Raw genomic sequence first — 17,472 nt, 5'->3', positions numbered from 1 at the left:
TCTATTAGGAAAGAGATGTGAAAAGCAACAAAAGAACCAGAGTTAAACTTCAACAGGGGGGTTAAACATGCGGTGGATGGATGAAGGAGCACAGAGGTAAAATACCAGCAAAGGTCACAGATGACCTGCGGATTAGGGCATGAGTAGGAATATGCCGCGCATTCAGACGGTAGGTGGTGCAGACAACGGGGACGTCCTGTGCTGAAATGAGACCGCTGACACTTCACAGGTGAGACGGGAGGCTTCGTAAAACAGGGAGGGGGTAACTATGAGGCTGGACAGGTGGTAGCAGGCAAAGCATGGGGGGCCTTGTAAGCTTGGCAAAGAGGCTTAAATTTCATTTAGTAAATGGCAAGGAATCATGAACAATGTTGGGGTAAGGCCACACCAGAAAGAAGGTAGGTAGGTGTAGGAGGGAGATGTTAGGAGTGGGTTATCAGCAGGGGACACTGCAACAGCCAGGGGAGAGACCACTGGGTCCTTAACTAAAGCAGTGCTCTGGGGTGGGGGGGGAGAAGAATATATTTAAGTAAGATATTGATAGATTGAATATGACAATGTTTGATGATTACTGGATGTGAGGAGAGGAGAAAGGAAATGGGACAGCAGTTGGCATCCAGAGTTTAAATTGCCAAAATAGCAATCTCTTTATAGTAATCCAAATGATAGAGCCAACCAAGACAATCGTTACTGTGTTGGAAATTTACATTATCCAGGACTATGCATTGTATTATTTTATATCAACATAGAAAAAAATGGTATTTTTAAGCTACAAGATAGATTACAGGTGCATTAGCTTTAATATACATAGGCATCATGGGAAAACTGGGGAAGATTTTTAGGATGTAACTAGACTGTTTAAAATTTGCCTTGTGGTATCTGTACTTGATTTCATCCTCTTGAATTGAGATTGCCGCAACCTCAACAAATCAATAATAAATATAACCATCACCTAGCTCTACTGGGGTTCAAATGACCTTTACCAACTCTGGTTGGGGAGGTCAGATGTCTGGGTGGAAGATGGAAGAAATGTCATCTGATCATGTAGTAAAAGACAGCAATAGGGTTCACTGGGAGGGATTTTTACAATCCCAGGAGCACGAAAAGAGGTGGATAATTAATTGCAAATGCCTAGTAGAGAAAAGACTTGATAGCAAGGGCTCCTGTCTGGAATTTAGAGCTCTAACTGGATGGCAGTGTGTGGGCAATGGGGGAACGATCTTACGCAGGAAGGAACGGATTTGGGCTTCCTTTCTTCTTCTTCCTTGACTAGATCAGGCTTAGATGTGCCATGTGACTTGGTTCCTTTATACCATATAAAGATACAAATTTTACTGAGCTTTTACCATTAACACTTTTAATATGGAGACTCCAGACCACAGAAGAAGAAACTGCAACTGCAGGATAAATGGTCTTGTAGTCAATACTGAGTTAGCTGATATTAATCCAGCAGTCAATTAAGGTGCTCACTCAACAGGAAAAAGTCACATGAATACAATTAATTGTTCCCTTTTAGAGCTCAAACATGAAGCAAGAATGTGGAAGTCTAAGCACTATGATTTCACATACTGACAAATGACTATGATACTGATAATAACAGGTCTTGCTCCAACCACTAGGGACTTTGCTGATAATCCTATTTCTTTATGGGACCATAGGGGGAAAAAAAGAACAAAAGATATATGAACACAGAAATATCATGAATTGACTGAAGGGAACGTTGCCAACGCCACAATGCCAAGCTATCATTCTTTTTTTTTTCTAACTAGAGTTCTCTTAATTTCCTGACTCCATTTGTGATGGAAAGAGCGTACTAATTTCTTTTCCCAAACATTGAGTGACTGAGAAGATGCTTACAATATAATCTTAAATGGAAAAAAAAAAAAGAATACTCATGCAGGGAATAAATATACCAACATTTTTATACAGATTCACATTGTGTTTATTTTTATAATAATCATGCACTGTTTTATAATTAAGAATTAATGTTATGTAATAAAATATCTTACATATAATCTTTTATATCATAATATAACATTATATTATATTATATACAATGATATATATAACATTATATTATATTATATATAATGATATATAATGAAAAGATTTTAGAAGATATTGATTTTTGAAAAGGAAAATCATAAAAATATAATCAATCTATATCCATTTTGGAAGAAATCATCATTTTAATGGCAAACTTCATGTCACTTCCAAAATATTTTGTGTTTCATTGTTTCATGTTCTACTAAATAAAATAAATAGCTGGTATACATTTTTAGATAAGAAATATTCATAAAATGGTCATGCTGGTAAATTTCTTCCCCACACTCATTTTTAAAATGTTCTCATCTTCTGGTGAAATCTTTATATTTGCAATTACGCAAATACAAATAGATAAATGAAGGGCAATTATCATATAGAAACTTTCATGTTTTTTTTAATTTAAGAAGGCACTTAAAAAACATTTCATGGCTATTCTAAACCAGAGTGTTCACATTCAAAATTCTTCTTAAGAGCTCAAAATCCATGGTCTAAATTCAGTGCCCAGAATTTTCAATAAATAGACTAATTTTCTCATTTTCTCACCAGTTCACTTTTATTCTATCACTTATTCATTCCCACCAAAGCACCTGCAGTTCAGAAGAAGGGCAGAGGTGAGGAGGAAAGGACTCAGCCGGAAAGAAAGGACCCAAACCTGTGTTCTTCCTGACACTCTCTTTTTATTCCATCTTCTGAAGGTTCATTCTCTCCAAGAACCCTTACTTCTCTGGATAAGAAATTAATACTCCTTCCTTTGTATTTATCTGACTTTCAATAGTCTAGGTAAATTACTAAAAGCTAAAGACTACTTTGTTTCAGGGAATGACACATAGAGTCTTACAGAGAATCACACAGAAATATGGAGAGTACCCAAATAAAATGGGACAGTTTTTGTGATTCTGATACATACAGAGACACACTAATCCTGGGACATATCAATGGAAGTCTTACAGTATACGAGTGTTAAGATTGTCATATGCCTATTGATTTACTTTTCCTAAAACCATTCAATGATTGTTGTAAATTAACAAATGGTAAGATAAACATCCTGAAATTAAAGAATGCTAAGGAGAACTAGAATGTATATATCGAAAAATTATATACATGATTAAAATGTCAATTTAAAGATGGTACACATTTTAATTTTTTAAAATAGCATTGTCTTATTAAGTTCCAAACATCTGATACACCATATTTAAAATGGGAATCAAGTATGATATTTGCAATTTTTGTCTAGATTTTATTTTATTTTTAATCTGGATGAAGAGGAATCATATATTGGTCGTTAAGATTAGAGGGCTATCAGGTTAATGTCTTTCAGGCTCTAATTTATCTCATATAGGGCACTAATTAATTTTAGAGAAATCCTTACATTGTAGTATTCTAACAATCGTTGTAACGCCTTTGGAGATACTTGGATAAAGGTGTAAATTTGCTATATAAAATTGATTTTAAAAATTATTAATAGAATTATTTGTAATAGTAGCTCTGATATTATGCCTTTAATATCAAACAATTAAAGTTTAGATCCAGATGATATAAAAATTTATGCAATATTACTAAGAAACACACAAACTAATCTTTAAGTGGGTATTCATACCGTCATAAATCCATCCAGCAAACCTGAATCGGGTTTCGGAGGTGCCTGCAACCGTTCCATTGACCACTTTTCAATAATGGAGGAGACTTGTGTGTTTTCTGTATTTAATATTCTGAACCCTGTCATGTTAACGCCACTGTATCGGTAGGGCTCCACGTCAAGCGCAAAGAGGTCCTGAAAGACAGATTCCTTTGTGTTATAACCAAAAGATTAAATTCACAGGTACATGTAACTGAAATAGTCACTTATTATTGCTTTCCTTCTGACAGTTAACATCAATGTGTCTCAAGTGCTGTTAAACATCACAAATCACCAAAATTCAAACAGACTGTCTTCATGTTTTACCAATGCAAATACATACACTCTACATAAACATGTATTTATATATTATATTCTAATTCTACCAAAAGAACAACAGGCTTTTGTTTAAGATCTGCATTAGCTTTCTCCTCCTTGTGAAGGACAATGTCCCTTAAATTTAATGCATTAATATCTGACTTTTAACTGGCTGTAGGTATTTTCTGTATGCCTTCCTTGGCTAGTTGCTGCCGTTTTGTTTTTATTTGGTTTTTATCTTTCTAAAAAAACAAACAAACAGGTCATGAAGTATGGTTTTTTTAACTAGTGAAAATTATTTCAAAGCTGAGGGAAAAGGTTGACGAGACTGGCCTTTCTAGTTGTAGAACTCTTGAAATTCTTACACACTTTTGTCTTTACACACCACCTCCAGCGACTTCCCCATAAAGAGCCTTCAGATTGGGGTTGTCATTTCCAGTCTGTAGTGAATACTTCGGCTTTGGCCTTCAGTTCTTCCGGGAGAGACGAGGCCAAAGCTCTCAGGGGAGTTGGATGTCACTACGAAAACATGAAGCATGGGACTTCTGTCCTCTTTGAAGCTGGCATTAGCTAATCCTCATAGTTGGCAGACAGCATGAAGAACAAGGGCAAGATCAATGCAACTGGTCCCGTGCACAGCTTGTCTTGGACTCACACAGCTACCACAGACTAAAACGTAGAAATAAAATGCAGTGGAGGGCAGCTGAGAGTGCCCTGAGCTGTGCTATGTGCTGCAAAGATATAAGAGACCTTCAGGTTTTTAATTTTTAATATGCATGATCTAGTCAGGGAGACATATGACATACAAATACTTTATTCCGAAGGGTAAATAGATAATGTATTACAATATATGCTAAGGGGTCAGAGGATTGAAATGTTGAGTGCAGGGGATCAGAAGCAAGACAGCTGACTTTCAGTTTTCATAGTTTGGAACAGCTTCATAGAGCAGGTGAAATCTGAGCTGCCAGAAAGAATGGCCCAGCTTTGATAGGCAAACGGAAGCTACTCAAAATGTCAGTAGAGACACAAAACTTAGAAAAACAAAACCTATTCAGGGGACTGATCTGGATCAGTTTGGCTATAAGAGAGAATTCCTGAAGGAGAATAACAGCAAAAGAAAATGGGAAAGTTAGGTTAGAATCAAACTTTAAAAAGGCCTTCATTTATAGGCTGGTAAGTTCTATAGCTCCTAGTTCTTTAAAAATTTTTTTTCTTTATTAAGATATACTTTTTACTTCCTTACAATCTTCTGATTATGGCAGAACTGAGTTGCAGCAGCATGGAAATAGAATTTGCTGATGAGAAAAGGCTTCCACTTCTTCTCTACCAGCCTGCTACTAAGTTTCTTACAGGCTGCGAGAGGTTGCCTGGTGAAAAGGGATAAAGAGACACAGCATAGTTAACCCTGTAATTCATCAGTAAAAATACAAGCTACTGTGTGAAGAATCTCTACTGGAGGAGAGTTATTATTATGGGAAGGCATTGTAATCAACTGAATGTTAGTAATTTGATCGGTTAGCTTTAAGACTCCTAAAAGCAAGGAGACCAATCGGAAGAGTTTTGATCAAACAGGGAGGGAACACCCGTTAGACTCGTTATTGTGGGAATAGATGAAATGCATGCCAGGGACACTAGAGAGAAAACGTTAGATTTTGTTGGTGATACAGGAATCAATGGATGTTTCAAGGAAGTCAGAAGAGGGGTCAGTTTAGAGGATGACACATTAGGGTTTAAATAATTTGAATTATTGCCACCACAATTAGAATTGTTCTGTAGTGTAGCAATAAACAATTCAGGAATATTACAGAGGGACATTTAGATCTCATTTGAATAAAGGTAATAATTGAAGCTCTAAATTCATACCAGTTTTGAGGACAATAATTGGAGAGGGAAAAAAAATAGGAAAGAGGCCCAAATTTGGAGATACTCTCATAGGTTGGGAACGGGCAGTGGAGGGGAGCGGAATATGCTTCTCCAACGTACACCACTTTGGCGATTCTTTGGAGCTGAAGGCAATTAAGACCCAGTAGATTCAGGAAAAACTTTTACCTTTCCCTTTACTACAGAAAATAATTTAGATGGGGGCCCTGTACTAGAAAAAAGAACTTTTCCCAGAATAACCTTTTTTATCTGAAAGACCTATGTGCACTACAGGGCAAGCTTCTAATTAGCACACATCTGCTCTTCCTATTGTCCCATGAATTACTCTCCTTCCCTTTGAAGCCCCAGCCTCTGTCCCATTCCTTAGCTCAGGATGGCATATAAGCCTCAAATGCCCAACTTTCCTCGAGTCTCCTAGTTTTGGGGTTCCTATACACACAAATTAAATTTGTTTCTTCTCCTGTTAATGTCTTAATGCAATTTAATTCTTTGACCACCCAAAGAACCTCAGAAAGGAAGAAAGGAAATTTTTTCTTCCTCTAAGGCAGGAAAGAATTAGTGACAGAGACAGACAGTTGCTTTGTAGAGGAAGAGAAATCAGGATAATGTGTTAGGAAAGAAATAGAGGTAAGAGTTAGCAGGTTTGATAGAAGGGTAAAGTCAGATTTTCATATATATTAAAGAAAAACTGTGTGGTGGGTATGTAAAGACAAAAGATAAAAGGTAACATTCAATTTGCTAATTGCAAATTAAATCATATTGACTTTTAGAAAATACAACTCAACACAGGCAAAAACAGGATACGAAATTTAATCTGAAAGAGAAATGACTTATCTGTCATCTGACTTTCATAAAGTGAATAGAGCTGAGATAACAACAATAAGAATTTGTGCTCTTCTAAAGCATTGATTTCTCAGCAAACTAATTTTAAAATATACTGTGACCTGAAACTCCTCTAAAGTAGTACATAAATAAGTATAATAATTTGAATTGATATCTGAAATTTTGTTATTTCAGTATAATTCTGCTTCCTGCCAAGAATTACTAGTTCTCTGTGGTGTTTAGTTCATCCTGGGTTTTATCAAAAAATAAAGTAAAACTACAAAAGTGCTAGTCATTACAGTATTTCTTCTCACTCAAAAACCCACTTTTCACTCTGAAAAGCCATGATAATAAAATTTAGAGCATTATCTTTGTTTTAATAAATTACTTACCAGAGTGGTAAAAATATAATGATAGTATTCTGTCATCATTCCCATGGCTAATGCCTAAGAAGTAAAAATAAATAAACCAAATAAACATAAAAATATTAATACTGAAAGTACACATTATATGAAATACATTATGTCAAAAAGACAGGTGAGAGAACATAGTAGGATGTAATGTAGCATCAGTCTACAGTCTACAGGTCACACTGAAATTGAGTCAGACTAAATCTTTTCTCCATAGTTAAAGAAGGTAAGTCATTGCTAAATGAATTTCCAAACCAATCCTCTTGATAGAAAAGCTATTAGAGGACAGTTTGCAATTGTACAGTTTATGACTTTACATATTAAAGGAGCCATTCAATTTGACACAAAAGGTGAACTTAGCACATCTTAGTCCATTATATATGTAATATTTCTACTACAAATACTCTAATAAGAAACACCATTTTATTTTGAGGAACAGTGTTACTCAGTTAGGAAAAAAAAGTGCTGCAAAGTACAATGCCAACAGGATTTGTTTCTCTTTGTACTTCAGAGACTGTTCCTGAGCATAAACCAAGTGCCTGTTTATGCTTGTACCTGCTAGATATCCCTATGAATTCTTTCTCAGAGTCAAGAACCCTTTCCCAGCTTGAGGTCACACCTAGGGTACAGTGCAGGAGCTCTCCCCAGACTGGATCCCCTGACAAGAGAACGAGTCCCCGGCCCCCAACACACACATGCAATGAACTGGCTATACAACACTTAGGAACAAAAGTACCAATGATATTTTGTGAGTGGATAGAAATTATATGAGCCGAAATGCTGTGATGAAGTTCACATTTTAGCAAAATAAGAGACAATTTCTCTTATTAAATAAAATTCTATAAGATTATCTTTGTAGAAGGTATTCATTCTTCCTGATGGATATGTACAGAAGGTTTCCCAACTCCACAGCTACTCAAGAACAGCTCAGTGTTATCCTTGCTGAGAGCTGTTACTTTATCAACATGATAGGTGTAAAAATACAAAGACAATTGAAAGAAATAAAGAGGCAGATACATAGCTATAAATAACACTTCATAATGCCTAAAATGTGTTAGGTACTATTCTAAACACATTACACATTTTAATCAATGCAAGGCTCATAAAAAACCTCTAGGAGGTAAGTCCTGTTATTATAGTTATTTTCCTGGGACATAATAAGAATGAAAAAAGTGGCCAACAAATTGAGACAGTGAGTAAACATGAACTTCAAATCTTTAACTCTTAGTGTCATTATACAGAGCATATCTATGTCATTTTATAAAATGATATTTAGACAGGCAGGGAAATGAAACAAGGTTCATGCTATTGTAAAATCTACTTAGCCTGTAGACAAAGGCCCAGCTTATTCTTTAACTTAATCTATATGCTGTTCTTCCTCTTCTTCCAGCCCCTTAATCAACTAAATAACTTTGTAACCAGGACAGTAGACTACCAAAGGGTAAATGAATTGATGTGGATAAAGAATGCAATGATTCAGACCAACAGTCACCTAAATAATTTAAGAAACAACTTCAAAGGAATGAGTCACCTGCATGCATCATGTCTTATGCTGACCCCTTCCCAAAGGCCTTATAAAACTGCAAACCCTAAACCCCTAAGTGCACCTCCTCCTGAGATTGCCCACACTCCCCTTTCTTTTAGTGTGTACTTTTTGCCTTAAATAAAGACTTCTCACTACTCGACTTACTGCATTTTGTCTCTGTGTTCTTCCAGTGGTGTCTTTGTTACTTTGCTATTTCATTCTATTTTCCAGACTTAAGCACAAGTCCTCATTCTGTCTCTGTTCTACTCCAGACAAGTAGGGAGGGGCTGCTGAGAGCTCTGATTTGGGCTTGCAAGTTCCCGTCACCTGGGTGACCTGGACAGGACTGTGGCTGTAAATCATGCTCTTTAGTAGCCTGCCTAAAAATTTCCTTTCTTTGCTTTGGGAAGCCCTCAGAACATAATCTCGCTCCATCCAGTGCTCTGCGGCCCCCCCAAATCCTGGAGTGGTCGGGGCTTTATTCCCATGCTGTGAAGATTCAAGGGAACACTGGATGCCAGGTGACCCTGGCTTCAGGAGTTGGCAAGGGTTCTGCCCAATGCCGAGCAGGAGTTCAGTGAGCTTCCCTTTCTTCTTCCCTCTGTTCTTCCTTGCTCTCTGCTGCCTGCACTGCAGGGGCCATTCACCACTATTTTCTCTTTAATGAATTCCTTCCTTTACCTACACTTGTTTGACCTGTTGAAGAATTCTTTCTCGTTCAGAGTCACAGGGAGAAACCTCTCCAGATGTAGCTGCCCAGCAACAGTTTATTTTGTGTTCCCACAGCTGCAGATCCATTTAAGGATCTGTACATTCTAAAAGTTTTGCCTTGTTTCCTTCCTGATAGTTTGAAAACCTGAGCATCTCGGGCCTGTGCTGAAAACTGTGATTTGGAAGCAGGGACAGGCAGGGGTTCAGAAGCTGGTGTGGGGAGGCCAGCTTGCTTCTGACCTGAGTATTCTGTACCAGTCATAGGTTCCCTCTGTATCACTTTGGGAAGAAGTCTATAAGGAATAACTGAGGACTGTTTGTGCCTTTCACTGACCTTCCCTCAGTTTTTGTATCTGAAAACAAGAATCAATAATGGACTATGATGTATGATCTAAATAGAAAAGTTCAATTATTTTTGATTGAGTATCTACACTGTAACATTAACAACAGTGAAGAGGAATTCTCTCCTGAAAGATAAGTTAATACTTTCCAGTGTGATTTAAAAAAGAACTTGTTCTGGACCTTTTTAATTATAACATTTTGCATGAACTGCACACACGCTTCAAACCACATTAAAGAGAATAAAATTAGTATCTTCTTATATATAAACAATAAAAGAGTGGCCACAATAGAAAATTTGTTGTACTATGTTATCCCTCCTGGGAAGAAATACCACTGTTTAATTTTTCCAAAATCAAAATATTATTAAAAACCCCCAACATTTAACTGTTGTAGTGTGAACAATGCCGTATGACAAATTAACACATGCAGTTATCTGGCTATGTAATTTGCAACCAGTTTACCCTTCAGGTTGTATTCAGCAGTTAGAGTGTTTAAGGTTAACAATTGAAGGGGTGCACTTCATAAATGTTTCTTAACATTTAATTTATTTGCTGCTGTGGGAGTTTATTGCACCTTTTACATTTTTTCCAGGTTAAACTTTTGATTTCACACTCTCTGATCAAGACTTTCATGTTCCATATTTATATTTGTAATACTATTTCCTCCTGAGGTTCTACTGCAGAGCATCTTGGCCCTGCCATAGAGGATTTTTCTTTGGATGGAAGTGGAATCTTTTGCAATTAAGGCATGTATACCAATCAGTGTATTTAATTTGCTTCAGTGGAAATCTAGCCAGCCCCAAGAGTTTTTAAAGCTTTCAAGGCAAGAAAACTTCAAATTCACTGTTGCTCAATATTTAGTAAAAGTTCAGTTCATTTAAATAGATAAAACAAAGAAACAAAGAAGGCTAACTTGGTAAATCCAGCCCTATTTCCAGACACTTCTAATGTTTGTTCTTGGCTTAAGCACAGCAAGCTGAAGCCCATTTATGCCTGCTCTCCAACACCTATACCATTTCTCTGGAGTCCCATCATTAGCCATGTTGAGGAATCTCAGAAAAATTTTATGAATCATAAAATAGAACCCTATAAAATATACTGCTGCATTTGTGAGAAAGGAAACTGTTTCCTTCTTGAATTGGTTTCTAAAATAATTAAGATCCAACTTGTGACAAATGCTCTCTGGGGCAAGTTAAGTTAAAAAAAAGATACCACCATATATGTGATCAGCCAGTGCTATAGGATCTAAAAGCAGGAATTCTGTGTAAGAATGTTCGTCTAACTTCATCTTAACTTTCATCTTGTCATTTTACTTTTGCTATGATTTTTCACCTATTAAACTTTGTTAAAATTAGGCAACTTGTTCTGTTGCATATATTTTAAATGTTATCTTCATTCTGTTTTCATTCTGCAAACAGAGCAGGTTATGTTACAGTAGGTAGGTAGCCGGACATGAGCAGGGAAGGCGAGGAGAACTCCAGTTGGGTGCTTGCTTGCATTCTACACATTCTGTATCAGCTGTTCTCCCAGGACGAGGGGGGTGAGAATACAGGAAACAGACCAGCCCAAACCCGCTGGTTCCAAAGTGGAGGGGAAACTGACCCAACTTTCCCCCAAATCCATTAACACAGTAAAATTTCAGCCCTTCCATTATTAGCATAGTAAAAATCACACCTCCTCATACCACATTTCCAAGGGACACCAAATATAGCCAAATTCTCTCTGCCTGACGTGAGGGTGAAGCAAAGCTGACTCCAAAAAAGCTCCACCTGTTCACTTTTGAAACCTAGCCCTACTTAATGAATATTCATCTCCCTTTGTATAAAAAAGGCATCCTATTGCTTCCTCCCCCAGCGCTCTGGCATGGGTGCTCTTACCTTTCCAATAGTAAATGAATCAGTTACTCGAGAATTGTTCTGGTATTACATGAAAAATAAATCCCTACTCTGGAATCAGTGTTTACTTTATTGCATTGCTTCATTCATTACCAAAAAAAAAGCCAACCAAAACCAAAACCAAACAAAAAAACCCACATATGCTTTATTACCCAAATATAATGCTAGCGCAATTTTCCAAATCAAATTAAATATTTTACTGTAGTGAAACCAACATTTATACTAGAAGACTGGACAAACATCTGCTTAATAAACCAACCACGTTATAACAGGCACTTTCTGTTGATAGTTATATTTTACTGGATATAATTTGACATCTGAACCTGCGTGACTGTCCAGTAGATATTCTGTCTTATACATGAGACATTTCAAGACAGTTAACTGATCCAAAAGTCACTGTGATTTCAGTCAGTGGGGCATACAGAGCTTAAAAAACAAGGTCCAAAGACTTGAGTTCAAATGTGGGCTTTACCTCAGAGTAAATACATAGCCGTGTACTAGCCACTTAGACCCCAACATTTGTTTCCTTTTCTGTAAGATATGGGAGAATATAATTGCTGCATTCCAGCGTGCTGTTAGGTCTGAATAGTGCTGCAGTAACCTAAAGCGGTTTTACTGCTATGAATTGTTTCATTTGATTGATTTAGCATCCTCTTTTTAGGGCCAGTGGTTTATTCTGGAAGGAATACTTCCTATCGCTGGGTGGGATATGAATTCCTCTGCCATTCCCTTGCTGCTGGACATTGGTAAAGTTACTTAACCTTTCTGAAGCTCCACTTCTTCATCTGTAAAGTGGAGGCACCCCTGACTTCATTTGGTCGTGGCGATCATTAAAATGTGCAAAGGATCTCACAGTAGCTGTCAGCCAAACAGTGAGCCTTCTCCTCTTTTTCCTATAGGTTGATTGTAATGGTTGAACTGCTTCATTGTTGACCCTTAGTTTATTCCTCCATTTCAGTACAAAACAGAAATATCTATCACATTAATCAATACTCACATTAACTTGTACAACATTATAGTCTTTGGAAAGAAACCTCAGGACTTCAAATAATACGTTTTGAAGACCATCAATATTTACAATACTTTTCTTAGAAGACAATTGATTAGAAGCAATTGTCACACTTTTTATCAGAAAATTACATCAAGGTCACTACTTGGGCTTTTTTTGAACAGACTGTGTAACAATAATACTTTGGTTTAAAAAACAAAAGACCACAATTTAAATGCAAATTTAATAAAGAAATGAAGAATTAGGTAACTTAAAGATTACCTGTTTCAAAATGCCTGCTGCCATTTCATGGCTACAATCAAAGATCACGTGGAACTCCTTCCCTCTTTTCATTTCTTTTAGTAAGGGTTTTGCATCCTTCGTGTCAGCAGGTAGTTGACGGATTTTAAGTCGAAGATTGTACCTTGATGGAGCTTTGATGAGCTCCTGCAAACGAATGAGACCTTCAAAGAAAAAAAGGAAAAAAAAGTAATATTAGAGAAAAAACAGAGTAAGTCATAAAGTCACAAAACATACTCACTACAATGCCTGATTTTCTTGATCATGGGTGTGTGCATTTCATGGCGTGACCACTGAAATCCCTTCTTCAGACTCCAGATCCCCAGTTATTTTTGTTAAAATAGTCACTTCTCAAATTCTTTAAGGGATTTTTCAAATTATACAAGACATCCATGACTGTAAGTTGATGTAAATAATTCAAATACAGAAAAGGATAGCCAGTAAAATAGTGTCCTTCTGTGTCCCAATTCTCTCAGTGGGTTGCCACTGTTAAGGGCTTAAAATGTCATTCCTCCAAACACCTTCTATGCATTTCCACATATACACGGAGAGTTTTGCATTGATTTATATTTTATTAGTACTTGTTTTGTGACAATGTCTTATAGGTCATTGTAAGTTAGTGAATATTATTCTTTTAGACAATTTACAGTGTTTTATAGTAGATGTAATTTATGTAATTATTCTCTATTGTTACATTTTCTGGTTACTTCTTTTTTGGTTTTGTTTACAAGTTATGGTCTAGTAATCTAGTGTATATGTAAGAATGAAATAACTTTAATAAAGTAGACTTCAGTAGGTTGAACCATAATTAAAATAATAAAATTTTCTTAAAATAAAAGGAAAACATTTATAACTATATCTAGAATTTGGATATCTCTCTTGTTTGTGTGTGTGTATATATATATATATATATATATATATATATATAGTTATTTTATCTAGAAACAGGAAAATATATGTAGATATATATAGCTATAAATATATATTTACATACTACATTTAGAAACAAATAAAAATATATCTTATTATGACAAAAATTACTATATATTAAAATAACTACACATTAAAATGAGATCTAATTCTAGGAATTTTTTCATTCAATCTTTATATAGATAGATTTTCATATATATAATGCTATAAATATTTCAATATGTTGCCAGATAGTTAATAAAATTAACATGACTAATTTTCTCTAATTTCATCTTCAAATGAGACATACAATTTACAAAATACATAAATTCATAAATATACTTAATATCTTTTGCTTTGCAATAAGGTGACATAAAATTCACTTCATTTTAAGTTATTTTAGAATTCTGCCATTTAAAATTCTATACATAATAGCTGCATAAATTACACAGTATATTATCATTTTTTTTACAAATTTAAATATTTGCTAGCTATAATAAAATAATTATTACATAATTGATAGTAAATTTACTCATTAAACATAATATGATTCAGCCTAGGGAATTAACATGTATCTGAGTACAGAAGTTAACACTGAAATGTACAAAAGTGAAAACAAACATTTGAATCTATAACATCTGTTTAATAGTAGTAGAATTTAATGCTGGGCTTATAAAATCCTCCAAAATGTGTATAAAAGGCTACACATTTCTTTGCACATGGGAATACTCACAACTAAATTAGAATACATTTTTAAAGGGAGGTCACATTGTTTAACTACTTTTTATAAATTGACCAGAATATAATTGAAGTAAGGCAGCGGCTCCCAAATTTTGGCAATAATCTGGGCAGCTAGTTACAACCTAAGCAACTGAATCACAAACTTCAGGGGATAGCCCTGCAATCTATACCTTTAACAATCTTCCCAGGTGATTTTCCTGGTCATCAGAGAGGGAGGCCAATATCCAAAGACAGATCTGGTTTCAGGTGTCATAAAAGAGCCAGTCTTTCAGCGACTTTGACATATCAAATTATGGGATAATAAGCTATATTATATTAAGCAGCAGCATAAGACAATAAAATAATGAATTCAAAGAATGATTTCCAACTTCACAAGAAAAAGTGAATCAGAAAACTGTATATACAACTAACAGTAGGAATAAGAGAGAGGAAAAAAGACCATTTACTCATTTACTAAAAAGAACCATGTTTAGGGAGTTCTTATTATATAGGTCTAGCATTGTTTTAGACATTGGAGATACAATGAAAGATAAAATAGACAAATTTCTTGCCTACACCATGCTAAAAACATAATGAGAACAAAGACTATTAAGCAAGCAATTATAAATGAAAAGTGATAGATAGTATTTTGGTGGGGAAAATAAGACTGTTGAAGAACCATATAGCAGATCATCCAACTCAGAATGGGAGTGTTCAGGGAAATCATTCGAAGGTAGTGACATTTAAGTTAAACCTGAATAAAAAGACAAAGAGTGGAAGGAATGGATGGAAGAAAGGACACCTTTTACACTCTCAGGGAGGTGAGAGCATGTGGACCAACAATCATAAACAAGAAAAAGCAGTGACAAGAGTAATTTGAGAATAGGGCAGGGGACTGCAAATTACTTTAGTGTTGAGGCCTTAACTTATGGGAGGTGGCAAATGCCCACTTGGAATCTGCATTTCTGAAGAATCACTCAGATTATCAGTGTCAAAGACAGGTCAAAGGGTTAAACCAGCAGGGAGGAAGAGTTGAAGGGCGGATGTAATGATGCACTTTAGGAAGGGGTAAGATGTGTGTTCAGGGGAAGACTGTAGGGAGAGAAGGGAGGACATGGACCAGAGAGGGATCTTTGAGGAAGGACTGACAGTAACTGGTGAAGGGGGCTGAGTTAGGGCGCCCCACAGATTCCAGCTCAGGCAACGGGGGAAGAGAGGGCTCCCCTGAGCATGATGTCATGTGAGTATCAGGTCACCTGCAGGCTCAAAATGAGGGGGGTGATTGACCATGTCAGGGCTGTTTGTGGACAAAGAAATAATAGTCAACACTTTAAGAAAGTGTTGAAAGTGTTGATTAAATTTAACTATAAGATTGGTGCTGATTCCAGAAAGGGCAGTTTCAGTAGGGTGGTGACTTTGGTGCCATTAGGAGGAGTGGGACAGAGGTAAAAAATAGACCCCCTCAAAAACACTGCCATGTATTCTCATGACTTGGCTTAGTACCCAACCTGATCACACCCAATCCCCTTCTGGAGAGTACCAGGTACTCCCTAACCCCTCGTCAGCCTTGAGCTCAGTAGCAGATCCACAGGACACCTTAGTTTCCATGTTCACTAAAAGAAACGTAATTCGATTAGCAGTTGTCAAGTGTGGTCCACAGACCTCCGCGCCCTTTCAGGAGGGTCCAACTATTTCCCTAATAATACTAAGAGGTTATGTGGCTTTTTCCTTTTTGGTCTCTCACATGTGTGCAATGGAGTTTCTAGAAAGGACAAGACATGGATGACATCACAGCAAATTGAATAAGGAAGCACATGTGAAAATCCAGTTACATCCCATTAAACCAAATAGTAAAGAGAATTATGAGAATGTAAAACAATGTCTCTTCTATTTTTTTTGGAAAAAATAGGTATTTCTCATTAAAAAATGTTTACTTCTGTGAGTAGATGATAAGTCTATTAGTTCTATTATCGAGTAAATAATATTTTTAAATGTTAGGATTTTTATTACTCACATGGTCAACATCAATAAATATACCACAGTACAAATGCTTTTAGAGATCCCCAGTAGTTACTAAGAATATAAAATGGTACAAAAAGCACAATGTCTAAGAATTACTCAATTGGACTATCTCTAAATTGTTCTGAACTTTAAAGTTGTATTCCTCTGTTAAAGTTATTTATATAAATGCAGACTCATTAGATACCAACCATAGCTGAATAAAGAAAAGAAAGCTACCCTTAGGCTGACTTACCTCACAACATTTTGTGCAAGTGAAATGTAAATCTGGGGGGTTTAGTCTACCATAGTAGAAATAACCAGGGCTTGAATTCAGTTCAAAAATCTATGATCTGTGTGACTTTGTGCAAGACATCATGTCTCTCTTAGCTTTGCTTTGCTTTCCTCTTCTCTATAATAGGGTAAAACCATCTATGTATTAATACATGAAACACCAGAAAAGGAACAGTCATAAATTAGAGTCTCAATAAGTGGCAGTCATTGTCATTCTTTAGGTTAAAATGGGAAGAATATAATTATTTTTTAAATGTGCTGGTTGCTTAATCTGTTCTTGGAAGTTATTTTGACACTGAGTTAAACTAAAAACCTAACTTCAAAATTTTAAGAGAGCAACTCATTACCAAAGGAAAAGGAGCAATATATAGTTACAGATTAGCCCAGCAGTTTTGAATTGAGAAAGCATAACTGACTCAAAAACAGACATTTTCTGAGGGATAAAATCCCCATATAGTATTGGGAGAGTTCACCCTAAGTATACATATTGTCAAGTATTTTCAAGTCTCTTATGAGCTCATGTGGACAGTCCAATAGCCGTCAGGTACAATAAATGTTTATGTATTCTCTTCACACATATACATCCCCCTGCTGGCAGTAATGTAACAGATTTCAGTTCACCAGCTTCCCTGGGGAATCATATTGAAGAGCTGAAAAATAAAAATTTGTTTTTAAAAACCTACAGTTAGTAGAAACTGC

The 17,472-nt window shown here is 36.0% G+C and overlaps 1 protein-coding gene across 7 annotated transcripts in view; it reads right to left on the bottom strand.

Moving 5' to 3' along the window:
* The window catches only part of GRIK2 (glutamate ionotropic receptor kainate type subunit 2), a 588,905-nt gene that overhangs the window by 320,256 nt on the left and 251,177 nt on the right, over positions 1-17,472 (bottom strand). For all 7 annotated transcript variants that reach the window (XM_036890423.2, XM_036890420.2, XM_036890419.2 and 4 more), the window contains 3 exons: positions 12,835-13,016; positions 7,075-7,128; positions 3,644-3,817 (listed from right to left, as the gene is read on the bottom strand). In XM_036890423.2, coding sequence (XP_036746318.1) covers positions 3,644-3,817; positions 7,075-7,128; positions 12,835-13,016 — 410 coding nt within the window. The remainder of the gene's footprint in view (positions 1-3,643; positions 3,818-7,074; positions 7,129-12,834; positions 13,017-17,472) is intronic.

Source organism: Manis pentadactyla, chromosome 12 (assembly GCF_030020395.1).
Source record: "Manis pentadactyla isolate mManPen7 chromosome 12, mManPen7.hap1, whole genome shotgun sequence".
NCBI classification, from domain to species: Eukaryota; Metazoa; Chordata; class Mammalia; order Pholidota; family Manidae; genus Manis; species Manis pentadactyla.
Note: the sequence above shows the minus strand (reverse complement) of the source record. Positions and strands in the feature narration are given on the sequence as shown.